At 36.3% G+C, this 23,923-nt stretch overlaps 1 protein-coding gene across 2 annotated transcripts in view; it reads left to right on the top strand.

Moving 5' to 3' along the window:
- BMPR2 (bone morphogenetic protein receptor type 2) overlaps positions 1 to 23,923 on the top strand; it is a 238,530-nt gene that overhangs the window by 180,001 nt on the left and 34,606 nt on the right. For both annotated transcript variants that reach the window (XM_036755131.1, XM_036755132.1), the window contains exons 4-7: positions 11,101 to 11,211; positions 14,017 to 14,108; positions 20,679 to 20,909; positions 22,115 to 22,229. In XM_036755131.1, the coding sequence (XP_036611026.1) occupies positions 11,101 to 11,211; positions 14,017 to 14,108; positions 20,679 to 20,909; positions 22,115 to 22,229 (549 nt within the window). The remainder of the gene's footprint in view (positions 1 to 11,100; positions 11,212 to 14,016; positions 14,109 to 20,678; positions 20,910 to 22,114; positions 22,230 to 23,923) is intronic.

Raw genomic sequence — 23,923 nt, 5'->3', positions numbered from 1 at the left:
TACATTTGCTCATATAAATAGGCTTAATGAGTTTGCATATTTTAAAGCTTTGTAAACTGTATAAGATTATACTTCTTTCTATAATTTACATTTAAACTAAAGTATTTGGCTCATATGATAGAAATAGTTTTGTAAAAAAAGTGAGTCTTGTATATAGTTTCCCCCTAAAAGTGTGATCTATATAATCTTTCATTTGCCCTGTTTATTTTTATATATTATTATTATTATTTGTATTGAAAGATTTAGTTTTAATCTTTTGTCCTTCCTAAAATAGGTCTGTCTCCAGGCAAAACATCGAAGTACAAGAAGGTTTTGTTTGTTTGTTTGTTTTTGAAATCCCACTTAAATATAGGAGGGAAGGTGACCCTGAGAGGAACTGCTTTAAGGAAACTAGACTTTTTGATGACTAGACTGTAAGCTTCATGAAGACAATCATTATTATGTCATATCTAAACTTAGCACCTAACACAATGCCTTGTACATACCAAGCACTTAATAACTGTTGGTTGAATAAAAGTGGATGCCTTTGGTAGGTTTAGTTCTTCACGCTATATAGAAGGTTTAAAATTACTTTTCTCTAACAGATTCAACAGACTTAGATCTGGAAATTACATTAGAGATCATTTTCCAGAAGAGGAACTGAGCCCAAAGGATGATAAATGGCTTTTCTAAGATCAAATAGCTTGTAGTAACAGAGCCAGCGCTAGATCCCAGGTCTTCTTACTATGTTTAAAATACACAGCTTTAACGTACTATCTTACATCCATCAAATAATTTAAAACAATGAAATACATATAGAGAGAAGAAAGGTCATATATGAAATGAAGGGATTGGATTAAATGAGCACTAAGATCCATTCTTATTTCTAAAAGTAATCATTCATTTATCTGACCCAGATCCCTGTTGCAGCCATTTTGTTTGCTCCTAGGTAATTTGCTGTCCTTTCTCAAAGAATTCATTACCTGGACAACAGTCTTCCTTAACACCAAACCCTAGCCTCGTACTTGAGGATTTGAATACACTTGTTGAAATCGTTCCCTACCCTTAAAATAATGCTGGTTGGGAGACCAGCAAAGATGATGGAGCTGGAGAAAGCAGCACAGCCCAGTTCACCCTACAAATACTCTATAGAAGATCTAAAAAGAGCACCAAACTAAATAGCTCACATGATTGGGATGCTCAAAGTAGAATTCTATTCAAACAAAAATGTGATTGGTGCAGTGGATATCACTTGAAAGTCACTTTCATCTGAAAGTGAATCATCATCTGAACCTCACTGTTCACAGTAGGGTAGAACACACACACACACACACACACACACACACACACACAAAATTTGGTGTAGAAATACATTGAACTCAATGGAAAAAGAGGAAGGAACAGCGAGAGGGAGCAATTCAAAGCAGGAAATTGTGAAGAGCAATTTAAAAGTAAAGAAAGAAATGGTAAGAACCTGTGATTGGTGTCTGTATGAGAAAAAGGAGCAAGGAAGCAGAAGCAGACCGCATCCAGCATAGAGCACTGGGGCTAAACAAACTCTTCTCCCACCATCCTCTTCATCATTGTAAAGAAGAGGCAAGGAAGGAAAGAGAGGAAATCATAGAGATAAGATAGAGAGAAATATACAACTAATAATCATAACTGTAAAAGTGAATGAGATGAACTCATGTATAAAACAAAAGAGGATAGCAGAGTAAATTAGAAATCAGAATGCAACAACTTTCTGTTTACAAAAAAACATACTCGATACAAAAAGACTATTACAGCTTTGAAATAAATGGCTGGAACAAAATCTAGTATGCCTCTGCTGAACCAAAAAAATCAAGGTTATCAATCATGATCTCAGACAAGGCAACAGCAAAACTATAACTGAATAAAAAAGATAAGGAAACTACATTTTATTAAAAGGTACTATAGACAGTGAATTTATAGCAGTACTATACATATGCACCAAACAGCTTAGCATCTAAATATTTAAAGGAGATTCTAAACAAGTTATAGAGAGAAATAGTCAAATTATAATGGTGGGTTACCGCAGTGTACCCCTTTCAAAACTAGAGTGATTTAACAAAAATAAGAAAGATAAGTAAGTGACTGAATAGAACTTTTAGAATAATAGCTCTCTGACAGTTATTTAATGGAAATAGAAAGGAATATGTGTGTGTGTGTGTGTATTTATGTATGTATGTGTATATATGTATACACACATGCAGTATATATGGTACCTTTACCAAAATTGACCATGTATTTGAGTATAAAAACTTCACAAACAATTGCAGAAAAGTAGAAATATTAGACACTCCCTTATTGACCACAATGAAATAAAAATTACATTTGGTAAAGAACTGTGGAAGAAAGGATTAAATTTTAATTGAAGAATAAATAACTTAAATCTAAAAGAATTGGTAAGTCAGAGAACAAATCATAGAAACAATAGATAATTTCAGTAAAGAAAATCACAACAATGAGAAACGTACAAAAATTTGGGGGATTCAGCCAAAGCGGTCATTGGGGGGAAATTTTTATTTTTCTAAGCAACTTAAATCAAGACCAAATTAACAGTATCATAAATGAAAGAGGGGAGTTCACAACAAATGAAAAACTGGGGGAAATGGTTAGAGACTTTTGCCTAACTATATGCCAGTACAACCTGCAACATAAATGAAATGGTTTAATATTTACAATAATAATAAAATGTCTAGATTAATAGAATAAGAAATAGAGAATTTAAATGACTTAATCTCAGAAAAAATAAATAAGTCACAAACTTACTTCCAAAGGGAAAAAAAAGGGACCAGGATCAGCTTAATTTGCAAGCAAATTCTATTTGACATTCAAAGAACAATTTCAATATAACTGAAACTGTTTGCAAAAACAAGAAAAGAAGGAATTCCATCAAGTTCCTTTTCTAATAGAAGTATTGTCTTGATAACTAAACCCCAGAAAGTCAAAACAGATACAGAAGTCAGCTGACCAAACATTGACTCCAGAAGATCCATGGGGAAACTGAAATTTATTTTGCTTGCCTGTATATATTTGTTTAAAAGGTTTTGTTTTTCTTTTTTTCCTCAATGGGGAAGGAAGGAGAGGTGGGAGGGAGGAAAAAATAGCTTTTTGTGAATTTTTTAAAATTAATTTATCGTTTTAAACTTTTTATAGTTGTGAGCTTTTTAAAAATTGGTAATTGTATTTTAGTATTATTTGTTTACTTTATAATCTATTAATTTTATTTTATGCATTTAAAAATATGATTCTCAGAAGGGACATATAGTTCTTACTAAACTCCCAAAGGTGTCCATGTCACAAAAAAAGTTAAGAACTTCTTCTTTAGAGATTTGAACTTCGTAAGCAGTGTTTTTCCTGTAATGCCTATGAGAGATGCAGTTAATATGTTCAAATATGTATCCATTAAGTGGAGCTTGGGCAGGGGTGGTCCAGTCTATGAGCTTCAGAATGAAATGGGGAAGGGAGGAAGGGAGGGAGGGAGGGAGGGAAAAGTAATCTAGAGCCGAGTTACCCTTTCAGGCAGCTCAGTCTACTCACAAACTGTGTTTGTCCTTCCTTTTTTGAAGAGGACCATGAGGAGAAAGTGAGGCTGGTGACCTTGCATAGCCCTCCCTCCCTCGAATCAAAGTCAACTGCAAGTCATGTCATCATTTCTCTGATGTCATGGTCCTCTTCGAAAAAGGAAGGACAAACAGCAAATACATATCAGCTAAGTTCCTGCGTGTCACATAAAATGCGAATATTTCATTTTTAATGAAGACATCTATAACAGTAGCCAGCCTTTTTGTACTACATCAAAGTTTATCTTGATTCTCATAACGAATCTGTGAGGTAGGTGCTATTATTATCTCCATTTTACAGGTGTAACAACTGAGACTAAGAAAAGTTCAGTGACTTGCCAAAGGTCACACAGCTTGTGACTGTCTGAGGTGGGATTTGAACTCAGGTCTTTCTGAATCTAGGTCCAGTGTTCTTAACATCTACAAATCTCCAGGGTCTGGGATACCTTTGCCTTCTGTCATGCTGCGTGCTCAAGGCATGAAAACTCTGCAGCCACCTGAAGCTCCAGGATTCTTCTAGGCATCTCTACCCCTCCACCCCTTTCCAGCCATACACAGCTGTCTGACACCCTGGGACAATTCCACCTGAGAACAAACCCCTGTGCATAATGATAACCTACCTGAACTTATTCCTCAGTGATGAGCAAACTTCCATCCATTCATACCCAGACCCATCCCAGTGATTCTGAACTCCATGTTGCCCTTGCTAAAACTCTGTAGTCCATCATCCCCTGACTGCTCCTTTATTTTCACCACCCTCAATTTAGCACCCCCAACCTCCCACTCTAAAGCTACCCAACCACCCATGTGTTCAAAAATATTTATATCATCTTTTTTTATGGTGGTAAAGAATTGGAAACTAAGGGGATGCCCATCTACTGGGGAATGGCTGAACAAGTTAAATGCTAAATTAATATGATGGAATACTGTTGTTCTGCAAAAAATTATGAAGGGGATAGTTTCAGAAGAACCTGGGCAAACTTACGTGAACTGATGCAAAGTGAAGTGAACATACAGGAAAACAACGTACATAGTAACAGCAGTATTGGAAATGATGATCGCTTGTGACCTCACAACTCTGATCAATACAATAATGATCCATGACAACTCCAAAGGACTCTTAATGAAAAATGCTATTCACCTCCAGGTAGAGAACCGATAGACTCTGAGTGCATATTGAAGCATATTTTTTCTTGATTTTTTTCTTAAACATGACTAAACTAGAAATGTGTTTTCCAGACTTCATATGTAAAATAGGTATAGTACTTCTTGTTTTTTCAATAGGTGACGGAGTGGTGGGGGGAATTAATTTGGAACCAAAAATAAAAATTAAATTGAATTTTAAAAGCCCTGCTACTGGAATCTGTACTCCAGTGATAACAAACTGGATTTCATCTTAAACCTTCTTTTCCAATCTCATGCCGTTCATCTTCTAGCACTTACTGAAACCTGTCATCTTGATGATACAGCTTCCCCAGCTACCCTTTCACTTATACTTCAACCTCCATCCCAAACCTCTTCCCCGCACACACATTCATTGGTCTTGGTTGAGGAATTGGATTATTCCTTGCTTCCCATTATCATTTACAAGCTCTCCCTCTACCACCATCACCAGGCAACCTCCTCCTCCTCCTTTCAGCTTCCTTCAATACATTTTTGTCACCCAGTCAAGGTCTGGTCACTGTTGTCTACAATTTCTCTTTTTTCTTCCTCAGTGAGCTCAGTGCCTGGCTAACATTGGTTTCCCCTTCAGCTCCTGCCTTCTGACTAGGGGACCTCAGCGTACATATTGATTTTTGCTCAAATACACTAATCTACCAGTTTTTCAGTTTGCTCATTTCCTATGACCTCTTCTTCCACCCCACCATAGCTATACACAGAAGTAAGAATAACAATAATAATAGCTGACATCTTTATAGCACTTGCTTTGGCCAGATACTATGCTAAATGCTTTACAGCTATTACTTCATTTGATCCTCATAACAACCCTAAGAGGTCAGTGCTGTTATCATCCCCATTTTACAGCTGAGAAAGCTGAGGCAGACAGGGCTGAGTGACTTGCCCAAGCTCACACAGCTATTAGGTGTCTAAGATTGGATTTGAACTCAGGTCTTCCAGACTCTAGGACCAGCACCCAATTCACCATACCACCTAACTGTCTCTCAGTATCCTAGCTCTTGCCATCCCCTGGTGTTCCACATTCATGTTTGTGGATTCTGAAATTCCTTTATCAGATCATAATCTGTTGTATTCTACCTATCCCTCTGCCTGGCAAGTCTAAACCCTGTCCTTCATCCTTACCATGACCTCTAATCTCTCGGTTCTTTCACCGACAATCACCCCTGCAGAGGTTATACTTTACCTATGTTGTCTTCTCTTAAGGCCCTTGCCCCTTGATTGTATGGAAGATTTTACCCTTCCAAACCCCAGCCTTGTATTACTTCCACCGTCCCCTGCCTTCACTTCTCACGTGCTACTGAACAAAACTGGAGAAAATAATGAAATCATGCTGAGTCAGCTACAAATTTATGTCATACAATCTAAACAGGGCCCTCACTGCAGCAAGACACTCCTTTTACACCCCTTTAATCAGTTCGCTTTCTCACTCACCACAGTGATTTTTCCATACCTTGTAATTCCGTCTTACATCTATAGTTCCCTCTCCCTATATGCTCTCAGGTGAGAACTTTGCCTTATATTTCACTGAAAAAATTAGACCATTCACAAATACCTCCCTCTTGTACCCTTTTCCTCAACTCATATCATTCAGATCCCTTCTGCCACTATCTCATTCTGCATCCATTTCACATGAACAAGAAGTCTTGGTCCTTAGAGTCAGTTAGATGTCAAAGTGAATAGAGTGTCGGGCCTGTAGTTGTCAAGACCTGAGTTCAAATTTGGCCTCAGACACTTCCTAGATGTGTGACCCTGGACAAGTTACTTGACTTCACTTTGCCTCAGTTTCTTCAACTGTAAAATGGGGATGCAGTCTACCTCTCAACCTTGTTATAAGGAGCAAATGAGATAATATTTGTAAAGCACTTAATACAGTGCCTGGCACATAGTAGGCACTATAGAAATGTTAGCTATCATTATTTTTGTTGCTATTGCCAAAGCAAATTCCTCTCCATGTACAAATTCCATTGCATCTCCTTCAGAAGATTCCCCTTTCTATGATCCCCATTCTCTCACAGATCTTTGGTGCTCTCTGTCTACAGTCTGCTTCCCTACTACCCATTTCTCCTCTTCCCCACACCCCCAGAAAAATCACTAAATCCATCTATCTCCACTAGCTATCATTCTATATCCCTCTTCCCTTTCATGACTTTTTCTCAGTCCTCATTCTTTTTGACCTCTCAAGCTTTGACACTGTTGAGAACCCTCTTCTTGATATTCTCTTATCTCTAGGCATTAGGAACACAACTCTTTTCTTCCTCCCTCTCTGAACACTTCTCAGTTTCCTTTGCTTGGTCCTCATCCAGATCACTCCCTCTAACCATAGGTATCCCACAGGGTTCTATCCTTGGCCCTCTTTTCTCCTTTTATGCTATTTCCCTTGGTAATCTCATCAGTTTCCATGAATTTAATTACATCTATATGCTAATGATTCTCACATCTACCCATCTTGTCCCAACTTCTCTGTGGCCTCCATTCTCACGTCTCCAATTATTATTCAGACATTTTAACTGGATGTCCAGTGGACATCTCAAACTCAAAATGTCCAAAATTTAGCTTATCTTTTCCCCCTAAACCCTGCCCCCTCCTGACTTTCTTTTCAGTATGGAGGACACCACCTATCTTCCTAGTTGCTCAGGCTCACAAGCTAGGAGTCATCCTTTACTCTTCATTGTCTCTCATCTCCCATATGTTGCCAAGGCCTGTTGGCTTCACCTTCACAACATCTCGGGAATATGCTCCTAGGGATATTCCTACCACTTCCATCATTACCTCATGCCTCGTTTGGTCTTCCTACCTCAAATCTCTTCTTATTCCAGTCAAACCTCTATTCAGCCAATGATCTTCTTAAAGCATCATGTCACACACACACACACACACACACACACGCGCGCGCGCGCGCGCACGCGCCCACACCACTCAGTAAATTCCAGTGGCTCCCTATGGCCTCCATGATCAAATACAAAGTCCTTTGTTTGGCGTTCAGAGCCCTTCATAACCTAGCCCTCCTCCTACCTTTCCAGTCTGCTTACACTTTAGTCCCTACCACACATTCTTCAGTTCAATGACATTGACTTCCTTCCAGATCCTTAAACAAGTAACACTCTATCGCTTGGCTCTAAGCATTTTCATATTTTTCCTGTTGTTCCTATTGTACATATTTGTTTGCCGATTCTCTCCCCCATTAGATTGTGAGCTCCTTGAGGACAGGGCCTGTTTTTTTGCCTCTATGTGTATCCCCAGTGCTCAGTACAATGCCTGGCACATAGTAGGTATTTAAATCTTTAGTGACTGATTAAACTCCTTGAGAAGGTAGTCTATATTAGGTGCCTCTACTTCGTTGCTACTCACTTTCTTTTTAACCCTAACCCTTCCATATCCAAACTGCCAAATCCTATTTCTTCCTTCATAACATAACAAAGTTCTGACCATATCACCTCTCCACCCCCAACCTATTCAGTAAACTCCAATGGCTCCCTATTACCTCTGGTATCAAATATGAAATTCTATTTGGTTTTTCAAGTTTCAGCTAAAGTCTCACCTTTTGCAAGAAGCCTTGTCCAGTTTTCCTTTATCTTAGTGCCTTTCTTTTGAGATTACTTCCTTTCCTCCAATTATCTTGCATATATTTTGTTTGTACATAGTTGTTTGCAAATTGTCTCCCCTATTAACTGTGAGCTCCTTTAGATCAGGGACTGTTTTTTGCCCTTCTTTGTGTCCCTGGTGCTTAGCACAGTGCCTGGCATATAGTAAGTAGATGCTTAATAAATGCTAATTGACTGACTTAACCGCTTCACTACCTAACTACTTAATAATATTACTATATTCCAATAGAAACCTAACTATATAAGGGAAATAATCTAAACGAGAAAAGCAGTCAACACTAAAGCATAGATCTTGATTGCTCAATGTCATAGGTTAGAAATAAAAGGGAAACATTCTTTAAGAATGCTTGTGTAGAAACATTGCCTAGAAATTAATTTCGTAGGAAGAAGCTAAACATAAAAACTGAGAAGATATGCTATTTTTGGTTTGCATATTATAATGTATTCATTTAGACTAGGAAGGCATATCAGTGGAGACACTTCTAATTCTGGCTTTTTCAGAGGTCAAATCGCATTTATTTGGAACTGGGAGTAATTAAGACATAATTACTTGATCTTTATCAAGGAAAAGAAACCATGTAAGAATAGTTCTCCTGGATCAGACCCCATGGTTTGTCAATTCCGGTATTTGGTTTTTGACAGTAACACCAAGGAGTATGGTTTTGGAAGGATGTGGTTATGTTTCCTGAAGTTAGCCTCAAAATTATTTCTTTGTGAATTTTCATGATGTCATTCTTTGCAAATCTGCCCCAAATTATTAACTTTTTTCAAATCAAGGATTAGAGAAATTAAAGTTTACTTAGCATCATGAGATTTAAAGCTAGAATACAACTTAGAGATAGTGTTTCCAGCTTTTACGTACCACCTTGTACAAATTTAATCTTCCCACTCCAGTTGGCCCATTTATGGGACTAGAGAGCCCCCTTATTACTTTAATAAGTATCATCATCTCCAGGAATTTGAATTGGTTATCAGCTGTCCATGGCAAACCACTTTTCATATTCATGCCATTACAAAATACAGTGGGATTTAATAATTTCATCAGGAAGAAGTTATGACAACTTTTTGAATAATATTTTATCTTTTCCTGATTACATATAAAAACAATATTTAACATTCATTTTTTTTAGAATTTTGAGTTCCAAATTCTGTCCTTCTGTCCGCTTTCTTACACCTCCTTGAGATAAGCAATTTAATATAGGTTGTACATGTACAATCATGTAAAACATATTTCTGTATTAGTCATGTTGTAAAAGAAAACACAGATCAAAAGAAAAAAACAAACACACACACAAAAGTGAAAAATAGTATGTTTCAATATGCGTTCAGACTCCATCAGTTCTTTCTATGGAGGTAAATAGTGTTTTTCATGAAGAGTCCTTTGGAATTATCATGGATCATTGTGTTGCTGATTAGAGTTAAATCAATTGTAGTTGATTGTAGCATGATGTTGCTGTTACTATATACAGTATTCTTCTGGTTCTGCTTACTTCCCTTCGCATCAGTTCATGTAAGCCTTTCCGGGTTTTTCTGAAATCAGCCTGCCCATCATTTCTTATAGCACAGTACTGTCTCATTACAATTATATACCACAGCTTGTTTAGCCGGTCCCCAATTAATGGGTATCACCTCAATTTCCCATTTTTTTGTACCACAAAACAAGCTGCTATGATTGTTTTTGTACCAAAGTATCCATTTTACATCTTGTAATACTCTCTATCTCTTGTGTGGTCATAAATTCTTCACTTCTCCATAGATCTGCTCTCCTAATATGCTTATTTATATCTAAATCATGAACCCATTTTGACCTTGTTTTGGTAACTGGTATAAGATTTGGTCTCTTTCTAGTTTCTCCTGGATTGCTTTTCAGTTTTCACAGGAGTTTTTATCAAATAGTGAGTTCTTGTCCCAAAAGCTTGGGTGACAATTTTTAAAAGGTAAAACATGAAAGTAATTATTGCAGCTGTCATGCAATTCATGGTATTGTGGCAAAAGAACACTGGATTGCGATTCAGCAGACTGGTCTTGTAATTGTGTCACTGCTAGTTTTGTAACCTTGGCCAATTCAGTATTTCCAAATCTAAGTTTTGACATCTCTATAATAAAGGAGTTAGATTAAATGATCACTGTAATTCCTTTTGTCTCCTTCTGTGATCTTTGATTCTAAACCCCAGTTTCAAAGCAGACACTTATGGAAGATTTACTCCTTGGGAATATGATAGCCATTAAATGATCATGTTATATGTGTGTGACAGCTATCTATGCTTCTTCCAACATTACATTGATTTGCTTGAATTCCCTAGTCATTTCTATAGTTCACACTTCACCAACTTCCTCTGAAATAATATTGTTATTAGATGATAATTACTTATGTATTTTTATTGTAATTTTGCATACTATACCTGATTTTTGGTTATCTATATCTAGAAGTCTACCTAACATCTGTCAGTATTCCAATCCTTTACAAGTTAATTTAGAGGATAAGACTTTAAAAATGTATTTTATCACTTATTTATTGGTTTTTCACTTATTTACTTTTGTCTTTATGTTTTTTAATGCCATATAAGGTCATGATTTTTTTAATAAAGTAATTGATTTTTCTCTTAATTATTTTTGTTCTTTTAGGTTTTAAATGCAATTTAAGAAGAAGAATTTGATTGATTTTTCACTTAATTTTTAAAAAGATTTTAGTACTCTAAAAGAACATACCTTTTAAAATGTGGCATAACAGTTTCTAATTTGTTTTCTTGCAGGTCCTCCTCATTCATTTCATCGAGATGAGACAATAGTAATTGCCTTTGCATCAGTCTCTGTATTAGCTGTTTTGATAGCTGCCCTGTTCTTTGGATATAGGATGCTGGCAGGTAAAATTTCAGTTACTTTTAATTAATCTTTTGTTCACAACCACTACCACTCAACAAATATTTGCCAAGTTCTGAACATATGCAAGCCACTTTATTAGGAGCTAGGAACTTATCAACAAAATTGAACATGCTCTTGCACTCACAGAGCTTACATTCTAATCTTGTGTGTTCCTTGGAGTTAATGGCATGATGGGGAATGAGAACATGTACAGAGATAAGGTGATACTAAGTAATTAGGAGGGAAGGGAAAGCACTGTCAACTTAAGGATGAGACAGATTTGTTGCTCAGATCCAAAACGATGTCAGGAATTTACAGAACTCAGTCCAGGGCAGGGACTAATCAAACATTGTCCTGGATCAGACCACTTTGGGAGCACTGAAAGCTTGCAGATCCCCAGCCTAAGCTTTTCCTGAGAAACTGGAACAATACAGAATTGAAGAAAGCAGCAGCAAGACCAGCCCAGACATTCCCTAGAAATATGTAGAGTATGGCCCTAACAAAAAGTCCAAGTCAGGAAGTAGGTTGAAAGAATGAGCAAACAAAAAAAGAATCCTACTGTAAAAAAATATGATGGTTAAGGGTGCTTAAGGATGCTTAAGATGAAAACCCAGAAGAGAATGACTTTAAAATGTATACAAGCAAAGCCTCAAAATAAAACACAACCTAGGCACAAATTAAATCAGAATTCCTGGAAGAGATTAATAATGCAAGAGTTTAAAATATATATATGTTTCTATAAATGAAGTGAGATCACTAGAGGAAAAAAATGGAAAAGAAATAGAAGTATAGAGGATATAATCAGAGGATTAACAGTTTGGCACAAGAATTATAAAACCTTACCCAAGAAAAAAACTCCCTGAAAATTAGAATGGATCAAATAAGAGGCAGTTATTTTATAAGACAATAAGAAATATGAAAGCAGATTCTAAAGACTAAAAAAATAGAAGACATAAGTTATCTCAACAAAAAACAACTGACCTGGAAAACAGATTGAGGGGGCAAAAATTAATACTCATTGGATTTCCTGAAAATTATGACCAAAAAAGGAGCCTAGACATCCTGTTTCAAGAAATCTTAAAAGAAAACTGCCCAGGTCTCTTAGAACCAGAAGGCAAAGTAGAAATTGACTCCATCAGTCACCTCCTAAAACAAACCCCAAATGAAAACTCTTTAAGATTGCAGTAGTCAAAATGCAGAACTCCCATGTCAGAGAAAAATACTGCAAGAGACCAAAGAGCAAACTCAACCACCAGACAGGATATCACACAATTTTGTGGCCTTCACTTTAAAGGAGTGAAGAGCTTGGAATATGATATTACAGAAGGCAAAGGATTTAGGCTTAAATCCAGAGAAAAAACCACATATAATCCTACAAGGGCAGAGGAATGGATCTTTAATGAATTAGAAGACTTCCAACCATGTCTGATGAAAAGATTTGCACTATGAAGTGCAAACATGTAAGTCAAGAGAAACAAAAAATGAACAGACAAAATGAAATATAAAATGAACAAATAATCATAAAGAACTAAAAAAAAGGTACACTGATTCTCATATGGAGAGATGATATGTGTTCCTTCAACTCTACCCTCATCAGGGGTCATAGAGGGATTCTAATTAGAAGCCCTGGAAGTATAATATCTTATCTTCTATAATGCCTTGATGATCTTAAAAGCAGAATGGAAAAGGAGAGAAAGGGGAACATAATAGGGGCGGAAAGGGAGAGGAAAGTTAGGGGAAGTTACTTCACATAATGAGAGTATGCAGATATCCATACAAACAAGAAAAAAAGCAATGAAAGGAGTGACTAGCTGACTTCTGAACTTCACTCTAATCTGAACTAGCCAAAGGAGGAAAGGATACAGTTATCTTATCTAAATGTGATAGAATACTATTGTGCTTTAAAAAAAATGGTGAAGGGAATAGTTTCAGAGGAATCTGAGGACATTTTTATGAACTAATGCAGAGTGAAGTGACCAGAACCAAGGGAACAGTATTATAAAGACACCTCTGAAAGACTTAGGAACCCTGATCAGAGTAATGATCAACTTTGATTCTGGAATATTAACGATGAAATATGCTGCCCACATCCTTTTTAGGGGAAAAGACTCAAGAATACAAAATGAAGCTTTTTTTAAATAAACAAACCCAATGTAAAATTTGTTTTGCTTGCCTATACATGCTTGTAACAGGGATTTTATTTTCCTTTTCTTTTTTTAAATGAGGGGAGTGCTTTTGGTGAAGGGAGAGGGACTTTGCTGATTAAAAAATTAATTTAAAAAGAAATAATTTCCTGTGGATTTCTTGATTTTAAAAAAAACTACCCATTTCATAGATGGTGGAGTTTCAGGGCTTTGCCAATTTAGATTCATTATGGGGATCCACTCAATTCAATTTGATAAGGATTTTTTAAAGCAGCTATTGCATACCAAACACTATAGTAGTTACTGGGATACAAATGTGAAAGCCAAAAGGTTTCTGACCTCCTGGAGCTTATAGTACTAAGAATTTAAGTTTATTTGGGTTTCGTAATACAATCTTTGGGGAGAACCAGTTTACTAGAACTGAACTCACATGGGAGCCATTCATTTGTCTTTTATTTACAAAGTCTATTGGTGTGGTAAGTAGTTTATATATTAAGGAATTCCTTATATTAAACCTTTTGGGCAGAGTCCCTTTGCCCAACTATGTATTAGCTCTTATTTTTGCTTGTATAGAGTTTTTAAAGACACTCCCCCCAGCCCCCCTGAAAAAAATGACAGATTTATTGTTTTAGGCATTAATAGGACTCCTGCATTTGCCTACAGGGGATCGTAAGCAAGGTCTTCACAGTATGAACATGATGGAAGCAGCAGCCTCTGAGCCCTCTCTGGACCTAGATAATTTAAAACTTCTGGAGGTAAGAATGTTGTTAAGGTCATTCTTTCACTCAACTTGTTCTCTCTAAGAAAAAAAAGACAGATCCTAATGTTCTCCTTCATTTTATTGCATCTTGCATATAGGCATAAAGAAATCTCACCTTTTCTGGAAAGTGTTTTCTGATTATGCCAACTCAGAATGGTCTCTTTATCTTGTGAATTCTTATAGCAGTTGTTGCTTATACCATTTATTTCAATTTTTTATCATCTTTTGTTGATTGTTTTTTTCATCTGCACATGATCTATCTATGCATGTATATTCTAATCAATCTGAAGGCGGAAGGGAAGGTCAGAGGGGGGGACAGAGAAAATCACAGACACTAAGTCCTAGAGATGCACGAGCAAACATGACAGACCCTCCCTACATTCTAATGGGGGAATCAAAACGCAGAAGGGGAGCTGGAAAAGGGGTAAAGGTATACACAGCATGGTGTAACGATGACCCAGAGCTGGGCAGCTCAGGTTAGGGGTGAGGAGGAGGGTGATGAGGCTGATAGTTAAAAGTGTATTCTTAATGGCTCTCTTTTGATAAGAACTCTCATCTGTAAAGTGAATTTAGGATTCCTTGAAAGTTGTAAACACAGAGATAACTTTGTTCAGTAGCCCTCTAATCATAAACATGAAGTAAGGCTTAAAGCAGTGTTCGCCATTGTGATAGAGGAGATTAAGCATGGAGTCCGAGTAGAAGAGGATTTTCCTGTAGATATTGAGGGTTCTCAGTTGCTCCTGTTTGCAGATGACACTGCATTGGTTATATCAAGCCTTGAACAGTGCAGAGCCTTCTGAATGATATCTGTAACCACTCTAAAGAGTACGCCCTTGAAGCTGAGCCAAGGTGGCTGAGTAAAGAGAGGGACTCGCCTGAGTTCTCCCCCAAACTCCTCCTTATACCTTTAAAAATGACTCTAAACAAATTCTAGAGCAGCAGAACTCACAAAAAGATAGAATGAATCAAATTTTCAGTGCAACACAACATGCAAGGTAGGTAAGAAAGGTCTGTTGAACCAGGGTGAGAGAGGGGTACAGTCCAGTGCAGGCTGGGCCCCAACAAACCAGGAGCAGGCCTCAGGGCAACTAAATCACTTAGCATTAGTGAGGGTTTCCTAGACCTCCCAACCTGCAGACGCCAAAGACAGCTTAGAAGATCAGCAGGAAAGGTTTGTTGCACCTGAGTGAGAGTGGAACACGTTACAGCATAAGCCTTACCCACACAGCCACAGCAGACCAGGGGCAGGCCTTGGGAATGATTGAATCAACAGCTGCTGCTTCCAGAGCTTTTAGCCCACAGATGGTAAAGGGGTAGAACAACTGGTCAGAAGGAGATTACAGGGGTCTTTTTGCTAGCACTGAGGCAGGACTCTGTTGCTTTGCCCATTCTTGGATCCAGGTCACAGTCCTTGGTGGCAGTTCCAGGATGAGGAGGGAGCAGTGGCATAACAGATCTTGTGGCTACGGTGGAGGGGGGACCCTCCTCACAATTCCAGGTTAAAAACAGTGCTTGTGCTCACTCACAAACCAGAGCACAGTCCAGGAGAGGAGTAAACACCTCTCCTTTGATCATACCACCTTGGAAGAGCTGAAAACTTACAGGTCCCTAGAAGTATATCTGAAAATAGCTTCACAAAATCCCTGAAGCTTGGGACAGTGAGCCTTCCACCCTGGAAACAGAGCCCTATTTTAAGGGTGAAAGGTAAAGGTATTTACCCTATTTTAAGGGTAAAGAGGTAAAAGTCAAGTAATAGGCAGGAAAAATGAGCAAACAACAAAAAAACCACCTCTAACTGTAGAAAGTTAGTCAGGTGACAAGGAAGTTCAAAACGCACACATGTTAAAGCTCCTACATCCAAAGCCTTCAAGAAAAATATCAGGTCATGGAAGAGCTCAAAAAGGACTTTGAAAATCAAGTAAGAGAGATAAAGGAAAAATTGGGAAGAGTAATGAGAGTGGTGCAAGAAAATCCTGAAAAATGAGTCAACAGCTTGGTAAAGAAGACACAAAAAAATACTGAAGAAAAGAACACCTTAAAAAACAGACTAGGCTAAATGGTAAAAGAGGTTCAAGAAGCCAATGAGGAGAAGATGTCTTGAAATGCAGAATTGGCCAAATGGAAAAGGAGGTCCAAAAGCTCACTGTAGAAAATAATTCCTTAAAAATTAGAATGGGGCAGATGGAAGCTAATGACTTTATGAGAAATCAGGAAACAATAAAACATAATCAAAAGAATGAAAAAATAGAAGACAGTGTGAAATATCTCATTGGAAAAACAACTGAGCTGGAAAATAGATCCAAGAGAGATGATTTTAAAATTATTGGACTATCTGAAAGCCACGGCCAAAAAAAAAAAAGAGCCTAGATATCATCTTTCAAGAAATTATCAAGGAAAACTTCCCTGATATTCAAGAATCAGAGGGTAAAATAGAAATTTAAAGAATCTATCAATCACCTCTTGAAAGAGATCCCAAAATAAAAACTCCCAGGAATATTGTAGCCAAATTCCAGAGTTCCCAAGTCAAGGAGAAAATATTGTAAGCTGCCAGAAAGAACCAATTCAAGTATCATGGAGCCACAGTCAGGATAACACAAGATTTAGCAGCTTCTACATTAAAGGATCAGAGGGCTTGGAATATGATATTCTGGAGGACAAAGGAGTGAGGATCACCTCAAGAATCAAGACTCATCTACCCAGCAAAATTGAGTATAATCCTTCAGGAGGAAAATGGACATCCAATGAGATAGAGGACTTTCAAGCATTTTTGATGAAAAGACCAGAGCTGAATAGAAAATTTGCCTTTCAAATACAAAATTCAAGAGGAGCATAAAAAAGTAGACAGAAAAGGTTAAAATCTTTACATTCCTACATGGGAAGATGATATTTGAAACTCCTAAGAACATTCTCATTAAGGTAGTTAGGAGTGTATAAATATACATATATATATATATGTATATATATATATATATATATATATATATATATATATATATATAGACAGAAGGCACAGGTGAGTTGAAAGGATCAGAGAGGAATGTACTAGGAGAAAGAGAAAGGGAGAGATAGAATGGAGTAAATTATCTCAGATAGAAGAGGCAAGGAAAAGCTTTTACAGTGGAGGGGAAGAGCAGGGAAGTGAGGGGAAGTGAGTGAACCTTTCATCAGAATTGGCTAAGATAGGGAAAAACATACACACTCAATTGGGTATAGAAATATGTCTTACCCTACAGGAAAGTAGCTGGGGAAGGGATAAGAGAAAGGGGTGGGGGTGATAGAAGGGAGGGCAGATTGGGGGAGGGGTAGTCAGAAGCAACACTTTTGAGGAAGAGCAGGGTGAAAGGAATGAGAGAATAGGAAAAATGGGGAGGGGAAAGGATGAAGGGAAATCCAGTTAGCAATAGTAACTGAAAAAATTTTGAAGTAGGTTTCTCTGATGAAGGCCTCAGTTCTCAAATTTATGGAGAACTGAGTCAAATTTATGAAAGTAAAAGCCGTAACCCAACTGATAAATGATCAAAATATTTGATCAGTTTTCAGATGAATTAATCAAAGCTATCTATAGCCATATGAAAAAATATTCACTTTTGATTGGAGAAATGCAAATTAAAACAATTCTGAGGTACTACCTCATACCAATTGGGTTGCAATAGGACAGAAATGGTAAACTACAAATGTTGAGGGGATGATGGGGAAAAATGAGACATTAATGCACTGTTAGTGGAGTTGTGAACTGATTTAACCATTCTATAAAACCATTTGGAACTGTTCCCAAAGGACTACAAGACTGTGCATACCCTTTGGACAAGCAGTGCCATTACTAGGTCTGTATCCCAAAAGAGATTAAAAAACAAAAAGGAAAGTGACTTATATGTATAAAAAATATTTATAACAGCTCTTTTCTGGGGGCAAAGAATTAGAAATTGAGGGGATGATGCCCGTCAATTGGGGAATGGTTGAATAGGTTGTGGTATGTGATTTTAATGGAATACTATTATAGTGTAAGAAATGATGAGCAGGAGGCTCTCAGAAAAACTGCATGGTCTGATTCAAAGTGAAATGTACTGTGTACAAAATAATAGCAATATTGTAAGATCAGCTGTAAATGACTTAGCTATTCTCAGCAATACAATGATCTAAGACAACTCTGAAGGACTTATGATGAAAAATGTTCTCCATTCCCAGAGAAAGAACTGATGGAATCGGAATACAGACTGAAGCCTATTTTTTTTTGCTTTCCTTATTTTTCTTGAGGTTTTTTTTGGTCTATGTTTTCTTTCCCAACATGACCATTATGGATATGTTTTGCGTGACTACACATGTATAGCCTCAGTGGGAGAGGGGGGAGAGGACAGGGAGGGAGGGAGAGAATTTGGAACTCAAAGTTTTAAAAATAAATATTAAAAATTGTTTTTACATATAACTAGGAAAAATTAAAATACTAAATAAAAAAAGAGAGAGTATGTCCTTACCATCCACACAGGAAAAAACAAGTGGATGAAAGATATTTCTGCACCAAATTATGATATATTATTGCATAGGTAGCCTATAACATTTGTGGGACAGTATACATACTTGAAAAAGATGATACAAATGGACTGAGTATTGGGACAAGAGAAAGGAAGAGGGAATCAGGATAGAGTGCCTTAGGGAAACTGTATATTCTTTTCCTGATCCTAGTCTTCTCCCAGAAACAAAAGACTCATCATTTTAATTCCAGCATTATACTGGCATTGTTGTGTTACTGCAAGATATAGAACACTCCCACAGAGGGCAATAGATATGGGAGCAGACTGTATCAATGAGGAACCTTGGAAAAATAGGAGTAAAAGATGTTATGAAAGAAATGTATGATAGGAAGAAAAAATGGTCTGGTCCCATGGCAAAGATTAGGGATAACAGATGAACAGTCATAAGAAAGGCTTACCATCTACTTTGTTGTAGAGAACATACAAATTGATAAGATCAGTGACCCATTTGATTAACCTACCAAGACATACTTGGGGCTTGGCAAATACAATCATAAAACTTTCTTTATGGAAATAATTGGTGCAGTAGTGAGTATTAATGGTTGAGCCATATCAGTATCCTAAAAAATCACTAAACTACCTAATTCAACTTAAGATTTAGTGATATACCATTCAAATTTGCCCCCCAAAGCAGCAATGATCAAAACTATTTTGTACTGGATTATAAAGGAGAAAAACTAGATCAGTGGACAAGACTAGATAAAGCAACTCAACACAGTAGCCTAGAGTTTCATAAACCTCACAACCTAATTACCAGGGAAGGATGCCATTTTTTACAAGAATTTCTAGGAAATCCGGAAAGGTTGGCAAACTGTAGGGTTAGCCCTGCATCTCACACCACAGCTTAATAAGCTCCTAATGGATATTTGACCTGAACATAAAAGGTCCCATCATTTAAAAAAAACCAGAAAGTATAAAGAAGTACATGTCACAACTAGGGTGAGAATGCTTGACCAGATAAGGCATAGAGATGATCACAAAAGACAAATTGGACAATTTAAATTTCCCCCCAAATTTTAAACCATGATAGATACTGTGATTACATTTATATTCTAGAAAGGTGGGAAGGGAAAGAGAGTGAGTATTTATATAGTGCCTACTCTATACCAGACACTTTGCTAAGCATTTTTTTTTTAGAAATACTATTTCATTTGATAGGAGAATATAATATTCAAATGGAACATAAGTATGCAAGAGAAATAAAAGTGAGCAAAGCAATCAATATATGAAGTGTGAGGAAAGAAATTTCTAAGTAGGAATAAGCAACATTTATTATATATTATCTTAAAACAGTATTTACTTTTATTTGTTGCATTTATTTTTAATCTTTTCAATATTTATAAAAGCAGTATTTTTATTCTTCCTTTATTTTTATACAGTAAGATACTTTTGATCCATTGCTTGAGACTTTATTTAGTCTTAAGTAGCTAAATATGTATTACCACTATCACTTTTAACCCTTCCTGTCATTATTAAAAATGAAAACATGCATTTAAATATTTCACGATATTGAATACATGAAGGATATTTCCCATTAGTTAAAAACTTTTAGTATGTGTCAAATATTAATGGTTTAGGATAGATATTCATGAAAACATTTTTTAACTTTGTTAAAAGGTAAAATTATATTGTTAAAACAAAATTCTTTGATAATTAGTTTTACAGTAAAGGAGGAAAATATTCACTATAAACCAATGAAATAGACGGTCTTATAATAAAAACAAAATAGTTATGGCTAATGTCTTTCTTATGCAAGATCATGGTACAGTTCAGTTGTGAAACATACAGTTTTTAAGCATTTAATAATATCCTTTGTGATGGGGCAACAGATTCTGTGAAAATCACTTGGCTTCTTCTACATTAGTTTTTAATTAACATTTTAGTTAGCTGCTTACTTATTAGGTACCATTAAACTAAGCAGGAATAAAAGACACATTTACTCAAATACGTGATTTTTACAACTGGATAAGATTAATTATTCAGTTATCATGCACATCATTTGAATTACTGCCATGACTTTACTTAAATGTTTGCAGCTGATTGGTCGGGGACGATATGGAGCAGTGTACAAAGGTTCCTTGGATGAGCGTCCAGTAGCTGTAAAAGTTTTTTCTTTTGCCAATCGTCAAAACTTTATCAATGAGAGGAACATTTATAGAATTCCTCTTATGGACCATGATAACATTGCTCGCTTCATCGTTGGAGATGAAAGATTCACCGCTGATGCACGAATGGAATATTTGTTGGTGATGGAATATTACCCTAATGTAAGTACTTTAAAAAATGAAACTGACAAAGGCCTGTTCTTAAGCATAGGGAGATTGTCAATTTCAGAATTACACACACAATTTATACTAATTGTCTTTTTACCTAAAAATAATTTGAAGAAATATTTCTTGATAGATGGAATAGAAGATAATGATTATTTGATTAATCCCCCATACTATGTGCTTATGTCAAAGAGATTATAGCAAAGGTGTTTTTTTTTGTATTTGAAGAATAGCAACATAAAACATGTAAGATTGGAGCAGATAGGTGGCGCAGTGAGGAGAGCAGTGGCCCTGGAGTTAGGAAGACCTGAGTTCAAATGTGGGCTCAGACACTTGACACATTTACTAGCTGTGTGACCTTGGGCAAGTCACTTAACCCCAATAGCCCTGCCTTCCCCCTCAAAAAAAAAAAAACAACATGTAAGATTACAAATTAAATCTTTGTAAAAGATATGTTGATAAGCCAAAAGACACATTACAGCATTCTTTGTAATAGACCAAATAAGCCTTAAAGGAACTCATCTCATAGAATGAGTTATGGATTTTGAATTCTAGAGAATATCTTTAAATGCCAAAGAATATCATTTTCTAGGTTCTTTCTTCTAGATCCTACATATTCCCATCATAATTTTTACTCTTCTTTTTTTCATTTTTCTAATCAGTATGATAAGTGTGATTTATTTTCATCCTTGCCTGGCTTTTGTGGTTGATTAGTGAATCACTGTAGTGAATGCATTTTTCTCCTTTTTGTTTCTGAGTCCATTGAAAATAGTCCATTATGCGTCAGTAAAAAAGGAAATAGAATATTCCAAGGAGCTACTTCGCATTTCTTTGGTCACTTTTTCCATTAACATCCTTTACAGATTACCATTGTAATGTGGTTTTGGAAATGCTTCAGTTCAACAGAGACAGCAAAACCTCTCATTCTTAGTGTTTCTGTATGATCTTTTTTAATAAGCTTTTCAACTTCCATTCCTTTATGATGATAGAGCTTTGTTCCTGAAAGAAGCCTCTAAGAAGAAATGCTTCTTTATTCTTTATGTTATAAAATATAGTCTTCTTAGCTTTTCAGATGTTCTGTTGAGCTGATTTTGATGTAAAAATACTGAAAAATCAAATCTAGAAACCCTACTTGAGGTAGATCTTTTTAAATCAGTATTTATGGCTTCATAATTGATTTTATTGTTTCTATTTTTATTAAGGGTTCTTTGTGCAAGTATTTGAGTCTCCATACCAGTGATTGGGTAAGCTCTTGTCGTTTGGCACATTCTGTTACCAGAGGCCTGGCATACCTTCACACAGAATTACCAAGAGGAGGTAAGATAAGGAATGGACATGGTTTTAGAGAAACAAAAATACTAAATCACAATTTTCAAATAAACTAAAAGAATTTTTTTAAAAAAATGTATATTTAACTATGAGATGAGATATTTTTGATGTTATTGTTTCCACAAATTTAGCGCTGTCAAGACACAATCAAGCCATATATTATGTGAATCTCCAAATAAAATTCCACATTCAAGCTATTTACATTTTGCTTGGCGTGGGGGTGGGGGGAGAAGGAATTTTAACAAAATAAGAATAGAAGGTACACATGGTATAGTAGACAGAGGACCAGCCTTGGAATTTAGAAGACCCAGGTTCAGTCTCAAGTCCTGCATCTGGCCTGTACTCATGTGACCATGGTCCAGTGGCTCAGGCAGCTCTGTAGCTAGAGATGAGTTTATAGTTGGCATCAGCAGAGGGAGATTCCACAAAGGAGTTCTCTATCCAGGAGAAATCACAGGTCCTGGGTAGGAAGGGTAGGGGGAAGAATAATGCCAACATGTTTGTTTTCTTATTCCCTCCAAATTTTAAATCCTTCTGAAAGGACCATGGTCTTCATTGGTGTTATTCAGTTATAGTTTTTTTTGGGGGGTGGGGGACTCTTCTTGCTCTGCTGACCTCATTTTGAATCTCATCACATAGGTCATTCACTAATTTTTTTGTATTCTTCTTAGACATTTTTTACAGCTCAATAATATTGTGTTACATTGATATGACCTGATTTATTTGTTCAGCCACTCACTGTTAGTGGAATATTATCAACAGATTTTTTGCTATAATACATCAAGCGGGTGTTAATATTTTTTGTAAAGATGGGGCCTTTTTCCTTCTACTTATATCTTAAGTAAACAGTGCCAGCAATAAGAGACCCTGAGTCAAAGGGCATGTTCAATTTTGTAATTGTTTTTTGCCAGATGGTACAGATTTTGTGTAGAGGAATCGATAGTTCCACAAACAATATAATAGATGATGACTGTTAATTCCAGGAGATATTTTTGTGAAAAAGAGAGATAGTTGTATTTTCTTGATAATTTTTACCTTAAGATTTTAGTGCAAAAAAAAATTGTGGGTTTTTAAAAAATGGTTAAGTAGTAATGAGTCCAGTTTCTGGAGGTTAGACATCTTTATCTTTCAGCTGCTGCAAAATCATCATTGCTACGTTTCTGAAAAGAAATAATACACAGCAAAGAAGAAATGGGATTATATAGTATTGTGTATTGTAGCCTACATACTTCCCCAGAACTTCTCTAGGATCTTTTATTGAATTGCTATTTAATTTTTAGCCCAGATCATTGTCTCTCTGCATTGTTGGTCCAATTAAGTGGGCTCTATTTATACCCAAGATGAGCCTCCTTTGTAGTTTTCTTAACATAACCCAATCAGTAGACATTCTTTATCTCCTTAGTTTTTTCATTTTGTTTAGTTAGGCCTAAGTCTTCTGAGACTTGATAAAATCATCACAATAATCACCTAAAGAGCTTCTGGAAAACTTCACCATCTAAGATATATGCATAGAAGGAAATATATACATATGTATATATGCACAAGTGTTATGTGTTATATATGTACGCATATGTATATGCATGTTTAACTTATATACTTGGCAGTTTCTTCATAAATGAAACTTTTTATATGTACAAAAAGGGTAACTTGAGGAATTTTTCCTTATGGTTTATCTTTTAATC

This window comes from Trichosurus vulpecula, chromosome 4 (assembly GCF_011100635.1).
Source record: "Trichosurus vulpecula isolate mTriVul1 chromosome 4, mTriVul1.pri, whole genome shotgun sequence".
Classification (NCBI taxonomy): Eukaryota; Metazoa; Chordata; class Mammalia; order Diprotodontia; family Phalangeridae; genus Trichosurus; species Trichosurus vulpecula.
Note: the sequence above shows the minus strand (reverse complement) of the source record. Positions and strands in the feature narration are given on the sequence as shown.